A 9,938-nucleotide genomic window follows, 5' to 3' on the forward strand; every position below is an offset into this window, starting at 1 on the left:
TCTTTCTTCTCCCAAATTTTTCTCTTTATAAAGGAAAGCTCTTTTTTTTTTTTCCCTTAACTTTACAAATATTATTCTGAAGAGTCTCATCTTCAGAAAGCCTTTGCCAACTGATGCACATTTCTCTTGAACAGGTGGGGGTGTGGGGTGCTCTCTCTGTTACTTAATTCTAAAGGAATGTGGACTTTTAGAAGTTCTCTTGTTTATGCTGTTCAGACAGCTACACTGTACACATTAACTTGTAAATATTTTATCTTAATTTGTATTAATTTTGAGCCCTACTGTCTGTATTGTAATAAAATATTTTAATGTAAAATGTGTGTGTATTAATATTACCAGCAGGAAAGGCAGCAACCTCCTTTGGCCTATCCTGACATAGTTGAATGAATAAATTCAAGTTGTACAGTAATAGTTTTACACTTTACTCAGAAAAAAACAAAACTTTGATCTTCTGAAACAATTAATGCTTTTTGTTGTCCCATACCTCCCCCTCTTTGCAAACTTCATGCTGCAAATCCTGATGCATGATGAATTGGGGCATTTTTCAAGTTGGACACGATCTATCCTCTGCTTCTAAAGTTGTCTCTCTGCCAAAGCTGAGGATCCCTGGCAATTCCTGATTATTTCTCTTTGTAAAAAAAAGTTAGTCATTGAAGTGCATGCTTTGCTTAATAGTCCACAGAAGGCACCTTGGTAACTGTGTAAAAACAATGGCTATAAACAAGAGCCAGCTTTAACCACCTAAAATTATACAAAACAGAAAAAACACCCTCCATTTTATCCCAGTAATGGATAGAATTACTTAAGGGGAGGAACATGTAAAATTAATGTCTGTCATGATGAGAACTGAAGCTGTACATATACATGCCTCCATGCAGTTGTGATTAATTCCTAGCTCTTACAGGACTAGTCTGATGTTACTCTACTCAGTTGAAATTACCAGCTGCCAGTTGTTACCCACAACTGGAAGAAGTTTATTCTTTTCTCTATAACAGACAGTTTTTACTGTTTACAAACACACCCCTTCTTCATATAACTTGACAAGAAACTGACTAAAAAAAGGGGAGGTCAAGGTAAGCTCTCAGTTTTTCACACCAGTTAAAAAAAATGCATGCAGAAATTCAACTACCCAGTGCTAGATCTCACAGGAGGCTCATCCTTCAATAATGGCTCACCTTTCATAAGAAAGTGAGATTATTGATGATTCTCAGTCAAGCAACAGTTAGAAACTGGAGATGAGAAACAGGGCAAAGCATTCCTTACTACCCAAGGCTCTAGCAGTGTATGGCTCAGTTTATGCCCGTCAGTTGTAAAGTCCAGCCCCACTGACATGGCAATTGCCTAGGAGTTAATTGAGGTAGAGCTATAACGATTCCCTTTTCGTCCAGTGCAACCCATTTCAGCAGTTCCTTGTAGCCAACCAGCTTCACCTGGGATAGAAACACATGCTATAATTAGAGCAGTGCCTTTGCAACGGGAATTTAATTACAATGCTGACAAAAGTCATGTTGATTCATAGCTACCTTACTACCCAATTATGCTTAAATGCCACTTACCAGCCAAATGAATGATAATTATTAAAGGTAATAGAAAAATACTTGATAAGTAGATATGTAAGTAACAGAGCTAGTGATGCTGGGTCTTGGGGATTACTTAGAGCTGTAAAAGGTATGCAATACTTTTATATACTTTCATAATATTTTTCAGAGCATTTGGGATGGGATTTGGGTCTAAGCAGGGATCTAGGCGCAACAGTACACAGCTTTGCATCACCTGCTTCTGAAATTGCCATTTCCCACAGTGGAATTTACAGTCATGAATGAACATCGCTGTTTCTTACAGAGTGCAACTGGATGCCTCAAACAAAGCTGACCTGAAGAACCCCTTCCACTACAAACTCAAACAGGCTTTACGGTGACAGTGTCTCACGCCAGCTGGTGAAATGCTCAATAGTGGAGGAGCTGAAGACCAGACTCTGCCTCTAAAGAATATTGCTCTCTTGTGTGCATATCATCTAGATGCCTCTCCAAAATTCAAGGTGCATCTACATCACTTCTGAAATCACTTTCTTCCTTATCATAGAGCTGTCTTCACACTAAGCAGATTATTTTCATAGGGAACTAGACTGGCAGAGGCAGCCCTGAAACACCCGTAACGCATTTCAGCAGCTAGTGGACATCCAATGCACGAGACCACAACGTGAATCCCCACCTTCAACGCACAGTGCTGTTACCAAGTCCTGAGCAGCAGCTGTTCTGCTTTATAAATGTGCTTTCATGGGGTTACACTACTTGCTAGTCTAGGTGTGGCATCAGTCTCCTCAACTTCTGCCCACCACTTGCTGTTAGAAACACACCCAGGGTAGCACTGACTTACTATTTAGCTTCCCTGGGCAACAAAAACCTCTGTGTGGTTTTCCTTTGTGCAAGGCTTTGACTTGAAACTTTTGCAACATGGCAGCTCTGACAGTATCACCAAAGCCATGACGATGACTATTTATAAAGAAGATCATGCTGAGTTAAAGTCTACACAGGAAACAGGAGGGGTGGCACAGGTTTCTTCCCTACAACTTGGCCTCTCTTTACGATCCTTAGTTTGCAAGCTAAAACACACCCCAGCAATAATTCAGTCTAACTTTGTTGGAGGAGAATCATCCCACTGGGAGGACTATGACAAGGAGGTCCCAGAACAAAAACATTTTGCTGGGTCTCTTCCAATGTACTCTGTCCTAAGAGCTATGCATTCCCAAAGATGCCAGAATCTAAAGTAAACACAGTGGAACATGAGAAATCCTAGAGGTGTTTTCCTTCAGAGTTTGTTTGATCCTTGCACTGTGTTTTAAAAGCCTCACTGTTCTAAAGGGGAAGGGGTGGGGAGTGAGGGGGGTGTTGTCTTTTACCTGTGTTTCTCCAAGCTTAGCCTGCGGCTCACCGAGTTCCAGAGTCCCCGAGACTGGCCAGCTAAGGAAGATCGCATTGACTTTACCGTCTTTAGGGCTGAAAGTGTACCTGGTCAGAAACAGGGAACAGAAACGCATGTCAGGTTTTCCTTGTAGATTTTTTGAAGTGATTATACAGTGCTTTCAAGACTGAAAAAAAGGATTTGAAAAGTCAGCATTAATTACATTTTCACACCCTAACCATCTTGTCAGACAATTTATACGCTTTACAGGTCCTTGAAGGTATGTTCCAACAAACTAGAAGTAATAGCGACTGTTAAAGAGCTGAATTCAGAGGTAAACATCTGTAAGTAACTTTAGCAAGCATAATAACTCTCTGCTGTTCAGCCATCTAGGAGGACGGTACTTGCAGGGCAGGGGGAATTGTTAACAGATAATTGTGGAATATAGTCAGAAAAATACGGTAATTTACATTTATACACAAACATATGGACATTCTACTACATAACAAGAGTACGTGTGACATTAAAGCTTCCACCTTGCAGACCTAGCTTTTAAAAAATTTGATTTCAGCAGACATTATCTACAGTATGCCCTTGAAAATCTTGTGACACCCACTTGAAATATTCCTGCCTCCTTCCTTCATTTAATTACAATTTTTTATTGCTCTTGAAAGTAGTTTTACTAATCAGTCAACAGTTCGGCATTTCAAAGCTAAAGCCAGATAGCCAAATCTTTCTGGGAACAGGGATAAAAAGACCCACTGTGGCAGAGAAGAGCATCAAGACCAAAACCCTGATGGGTCATTAAGGCGCTACAGCAGCTGTGAGGCACAAAGGCGAAGGAGAGTCCAGAGACTGGCTGAACATTTACCTTAAAAACAATTGCAGAATTTGCTAGACGATTGATTTCTAGTTTCTCTCTCTCCCCTCCTTCTCTCCACACAGTGACATCAAGTCTTCCTTTGTACAGAAAAACACTTCATAGCAGTTCTATACTTCCAGATGTCTTTTTTTATTGTTTCTGATGCCAGCTCTTCTAAGAACCACAAGATCACTAAGGAAACTCTTGGAACCTTCCCTTCAGCCTCAACATCATCCCAAAACTATGGTCTCTGATACCCATCATCTACCTGAAGTTTTGTACGCGCTTTTATGTGCAGTTACTTAAACTGACAAAAGGCCTGATTTCTTCAGTAAGCTGGTGGTTTCTATAGCATCAAGTCATACACTGCTGCCGCTTTCTGCAGCCTACGTTTTGATTTAGTAGCCTTACCACACTTCTGGTGTGACAGTGTCGTTCTGCACTCTCCATGGTTTCGTTCCATAGATGGCTTCTCCGTTGACTTTCAGCCAGGCACCCACCTGCCTCAGGCGTTCCTCAAATATAACAGCGATGCGACCATCGTGAGTGGGCCCGATATTCATCAAGAGATTTCCTCCACAAGACACTGTTTCTACAAGTTGCTGAAATGTTTTAAAGACACACACAGACCGTGTGGTTACCGCTCATGAAATCATCCACTTGAAGTCCTTCCTAAAGTCTGCCATACTGCTTCAGAGCGATGAACTGAACGAGTTACGTTACTGCTGTATGTTTAGACTTTGGGGGTCATCTCAACACCCAGTACAAAATTTAAGCTCCCATAAAACAAAGCTCTGCTGTCAATTTTTATGTCAGAAAACAGCCCAAAATACATTTTTGCACCAATATGTCTGACTGAATCTACATTAGAATCAAATCCTGCAACTTTTTAATATTTTGACCTCAGGAATTTTATGCGTGTTTTACCGATAGAACAGAGAGATGATTTCTCTGCACAAGGGAATAAGGCTAATAGATGCCACTTCATTTTTACTGCAGCTGACAGAAGCAACTTCCTCTTTCTTCCTCTGTTTGATGCTCTCCCTATTTTATGGAGACATCTGTAAAACACGAAGAGGCCTTCTAGAGAGTCCATAAATATTTGTGTTCACATCCACACTGCCCTCCAGAGATCATGGACTGAGATGCACAAGTCTGAGGAACCAGCAGCTGGAGACACACTACTCAATAACCTTCTGCCTCTAAAGAGAGGTTACTTCAATTTGAAATTCACTTTTGTGAGGACAGTACTAGGAACAGATTTGGATTAAGCAACAGTAACAATCTTCCCCTCACTAGTTGAAATCTGCAATTAAATGATCGATCAGGTTTTTTGCCTTTCATTCAGTTTTCCTAAGCTTCAAAGCTTTTTTTAATACCTGAGACTAGCACAGGGATTCAGCACCTGCTGCCTGCATCTACTAGTCTTTATGGGTCTACCCATAACCATAAGCTTGGTTGTTGGGTTTTTTTTAATTAAGTGGAAGTTTCTTGCTACAAGGTAAAAAGACTATGGAGGGTTAGAAATTGTTTCTAGCTAGAAGGGGGGGAAAAGATGCAACTTTCAGTCAGGAGTTCCTAAACAGGAACTGTGAAACTGCAACTGTTTGCTTCTCATCAACTTAAGAGATGCAGTTACTAGGAAAACTTAGTAGAAAAGGTAATTATGAGACCATCCAGATCAGTCCTTGGCCAGTTACAGGGGAAACAGCTTCTAAGAAACTGAATGCATTTTTGCTAGATAATGTTTCTTTTAGTCATTTCTATAAAATTAAAATGAATTACATAGATACTCCATTCTGCCAGTGTGAGACTGCAAATTAACAAAATGATTAATTATTTCCTTGATTCATTATTCAATTAAAATAATATTTTTTATAAAAATAGATACATAATTGAAATTTTATATAGCATAATATAATAGTCAGGAGGAGAATCAGAAGTTGCAGGGAACTCCTTTGTTCCGCTGTACCTTGACCAAGTCCTCGATTGTGAGGTAATCGTCAAGCTGTGCGTCCCGCCTGTACCCCCATGACCTCTTGTCAATCGTCATACAGTTCTCCCACTTGTGAGGCAGGAGGTGGCCCGGGTTATACCGGTCACTGCAAGTGTAGAAGCCGCCGTGCGTACAGATGCTGCCAGCTCCCCAGCGGTCATTGGTCACAACTGTGTCCCGGACTGGACTGAAAACAAAAATTTTATGATTTTTAGTCCATAAAATGAGGTTGCAGCCAGTGTAATCCCTTCCATACACACCCCTCCCAAAACCCAACATTTAGGATGACTTCTGTACTATTTATTTATTATAGTTAGATTATGTGGAATTTCAGGAATCTTACTCTCATCCTTTGCTAGTAGAAGGTCCAGACTGGCACGTCATAGGGAAATATACTCCAGTCTTTCGCAGGAGGCCTGCCAGAATTCAGCCTGCACTTCACGTCCACTGCCAGAGGCTCAGTCTGTGACAACAGCCATGTACCCCTATTCTCAAACTATCCTGCTATCCTGTTTGTCTGTGCAGTAGACAATACTTAGGAAAGAATATGATTAGGTAGAGTAGCCAATACCATCTTATCTGATTAATTTGCAAATGTGGTTAAAAAACATGAAACGGACTTTTTCTAAAGCAACTTTTGATAGTTCTAGGGAAGACCTGGATTCTGTATTTCAGGAAAATTAATATTTAGTGAAGTCCTTCTAAGTAGAAGTAACAGTTTCCACAAAATGTACAGCTAATGAGACGAACTAGGCACAGAGCAGAATTTCACATATGGAGTTAAAACAGCATCATTATGTACCTGTCATTATACAGCCAAGCCAAGAAACCAGTGCTGTTCCAGTAAGTATCTGGTGCATTTCCATCCCCATCAGACCAAATTATTTCTGGTTGGTACTTGGTCACAATTTCATAGAGTTCTGGTAATGATTTACTGGTTGGAAACTTTCTTGTCTTAAAGACATTGGTGGCATCCTCCAGGAAGAGAGGATTAAACCATTCAAACAGGGAATGATATAATCCAAAATGCAAGTCAGTCCTGTTTCTAACAGATGTTGCTAGTTCAGCCACGAGATCTCGTTTCGGTCCCTCATCAACAGCATTCCAGTTCCAAGAATATTTGGACCCCCACAACGTAAAGCCTGACAAGAGAAAAATCAAGGGATAAGAAAGGGAAGCAGAAGAGGGGAAGTTGTAGTTCCTCCTGCTGGAATGCAGTTTGCAAGTGTGTTGCCAAAAATAAATATAAAAAGATAAAAATCATATATGTAGTGGTATTGTTATCATGGTACAAAGTAGGCTCGGAATCTGTTCATGCCAGTGATAGCAGTCACAACATCAGAACACCATGCCAGATATGTTTATGAATTTTTTTTTATACATACACATATGCATTTCTATTTTCCAGTTCTGTGCTGCTTAGGATAATTATTCCTTCTCCTTAATTATTCACTCCATTCATATGTCCCTATTAAATTAACCAAAAATACAGAACCTTTTCAGGCATCTACATTTTTGCTGAATGTATCAAATGTGAACTGTGAATACACGTTCAGGAGCTGGAAGATAAAATGCTCTCTCTGCTGCAGAGCACATAAACTACCATTTGCACTGGAAGACTATTCTCTTACCGTCTGTCTACATCTCATGCAAATGTTCACTCTTCATTTGTCTTGACATTTAGAACAGCTCAATCCGCTACTCAGTATATGTATATAAGCAGAATGCAAAACCTCCTGAAACAGCTTTTAAATATCACCATCAAGTATCAGGAGGGATTTAACATTGCAGACATCCAGCAATCCAGCACGAGCACTTTCAAGTACTACTGCACTCCAGACTTAGACCACTGCTGAGGGAGCTCTACTCTCATCTTCAAACTGCTTTGGACTCATTGCCTAATAAACCTTGCAATATTTTTGTGAATTGGATACATGTAATGGTATTGACTAGACAAACAAACTAAAAATTCATGCCCAAGGCTACAGGACAGACTAAGCAAATCATGGTTCTTTTGAAGTCACTGGGAATTACACCATGGGAATCACTAAGATCAAGATTTTTTGTCTGTCAGAGCTGAGATTAAAATTCACAAGTGATGAGTTGCCAGTCTTGAACCCACATCTCCCCAAAGATCAACAACGTTCAGTAGATATGCTGTCATATTGCACCTGAGTATTTTATACTTTCTTTTTCTTTTTATATATCCTTCCAACCAGTTTCTTCTTCTTTACATTTCTCTGCATCTTGCAATTACAGTGCCAAAAATCAATCATGCCTGTAAAGTTACAGACCTGGTTCAAGGTTTTGCCTTCCATTCATTGCACCAGGAAGAGCTACACCCTGTGTACATTTCTAACTCTGAAGTTCACTGCTGAAGAAACATACTCCAAATTCCTTGGGGAAACCTATGGAGCTCGTTGACTGCCTGTACGCAGCAGCTCTCCATATGTTAGACAGTGCAGAATTCACTTTTGTGGTTCCTTGAGCAATAAACTGCATAGCAATAAAAAATAAACTACGGCTACTGCAGGAAGCTCAGCTGCCCCCACCGCTTCAGCCCATCCACAGCAAGAGAACAATCTATTTTTCCTTCTACACAAGCTTGATGGCCATAGCTTGTGCATAAGAGTCAGGAAAACACACACACATTTCTGGGTGATTTGTTCCCTTTTTGGCTGGGTGGGGGCAGGTAAGCCTGCCTGGCTGTCTCTACCTCTCTTAGCAGGCAGGAAAGTCACCTGGCTTTTTCTTCCGTTGACAGAAATGCAATAACTACCAACATTCACAAGCCTTCCACTTACCTTCATGATGTTTTGAAGTTAAGACAACGTACTTTGCACCTGATGCCTTCAGAATATCTGCCCACTGGTTGGGATCAAAGAATTCTGCTGTGAACAGTGGACCAAAATCTTCATAACTGAACCCAGGTGGGTAATTTGCCTCCATAAATTTCACATAGGGCTCTCTCTTTTCCTTCTGCCAGTACCACCTACAAAATAGAGAGCAAAACATGTCTGCTGGTGTATTTTGAGACAAAGAAAAGGGAATAGAAATCATGAGCTCCTATTTGAGTTTACCCTGAGAGGCACATACACTGGAGGTACATGACATTGGCAATAAAACAAAAATGCTTCAGAACAGTATTCATTACCAGAGATTTCCTTTTCTCGGTCCTCTTTGCCTACATTCGAAGCTGTCAGCACAGGACCTCAGTCATCTGACTGCACATGCTGCCAGAAGTCCCTGAAGCAGCTCTGCACCAGCACATGCCTAAGGATGCAATGCTACAGGAATATACAAAACTACTTCATGGACTACATTAGAGTGGTTTGGGGTCTTTTCAGAACAACTACAACCAAAAAAGAACACTTGGTCCTGAATCTGCACACCACTATCAATCAGAGCAACAAGAACTCAGAATAAGGCCTGAACCCAAAGCTTGCTCCCCCCCCAGTCCCCACCAGGAAAATATTTTACTAGAAAACAAAGTCCGTATTAAAAAAAACACTGAAAACCTTGAACATAACTCTGAAAAAAACACTGCAAATGTTGTCAGAAACCAGGGGTTTGTTTACATCAGTGTCGGTTTGTTTTATGAACATTGCATTTAAGGTTTACCATAGCTCTGCCACAGAGCTGCTGTTATCTTCATACTGTAAATGAAAACCTGGATAATTTGAAGTCATACAGGAAATATTTGGTAGAGCATGGGAAGAAAATAGCAAAAAGTTGCTCATAGTGAAAGGGCCTGAACTAGTGAACACTCAAAACCCAAAGATTTCATTCAGCCTTTGAATTAAAATTATTTGAAGGATCAGAACTTTGGGCTTTTTAAAGTGGAAAGTACTCTTTAATAAATATAATTATAAAAAAGAAGAAAACCATCAATAGCACAAAATGTGCACGGGAAAACTGCAGGCAATTTGCCGAGCAAGTGCAGTGAGGGAGGGGGCGACGGACCGCTGCACTCCCCGCACTCCCCGCAGGGCCTGCGGAGAGCTCCCTCGTCCATCCCCTCCTTGTGCTCCCGGAGAGGAGTCCTGCCGCCACTGCACCAGCCGCCGCCGTCACCGGCGCTGCGGAAAGCCCGTCTCGCAGCTCCACGAGCTGTCTGCTTTAATTCGGTTATCCTCGGCCAACACACGCCGAAGTTTCAGGGCTGGACAGACAGATGGT

At 41.0% G+C, this 9,938-nt stretch overlaps 1 protein-coding gene across 1 annotated transcript; it reads right to left on the minus strand.

The window, feature by feature from the left end:
- Positions 1–1,266: 1,266 nt before the first annotated feature.
- On the minus strand, positions 1,267–8,774 carry FUCA2 (fucosidase, alpha-L- 2, plasma). The gene is made up of 6 exons (XM_010137651.1): positions 8,564–8,774; positions 6,562–6,901; positions 5,736–5,946; positions 4,175–4,365; positions 2,900–3,008; positions 1,267–1,430 (listed from the first exon to the last, which is right to left on the minus strand). The coding sequence occupies exons 1-6, from the start codon at positions 8,772–8,774 to the stop codon at positions 1,290–1,292; spliced, it is 1,203 nt and encodes a 400-aa protein (XP_010135953.1). The 3' UTR covers positions 1,267–1,289.
- Positions 8,775–9,938: the final 1,164 nt, after the last annotated feature.

Source organism: Buceros rhinoceros, unplaced genomic scaffold (genome assembly GCF_000710305.1).
Source record: "Buceros rhinoceros silvestris isolate BGI_N320 unplaced genomic scaffold, ASM71030v1 scaffold19486, whole genome shotgun sequence".
In the NCBI taxonomy this organism is placed as follows: domain Eukaryota; kingdom Metazoa; phylum Chordata; class Aves; order Bucerotiformes; family Bucerotidae; genus Buceros; species Buceros rhinoceros.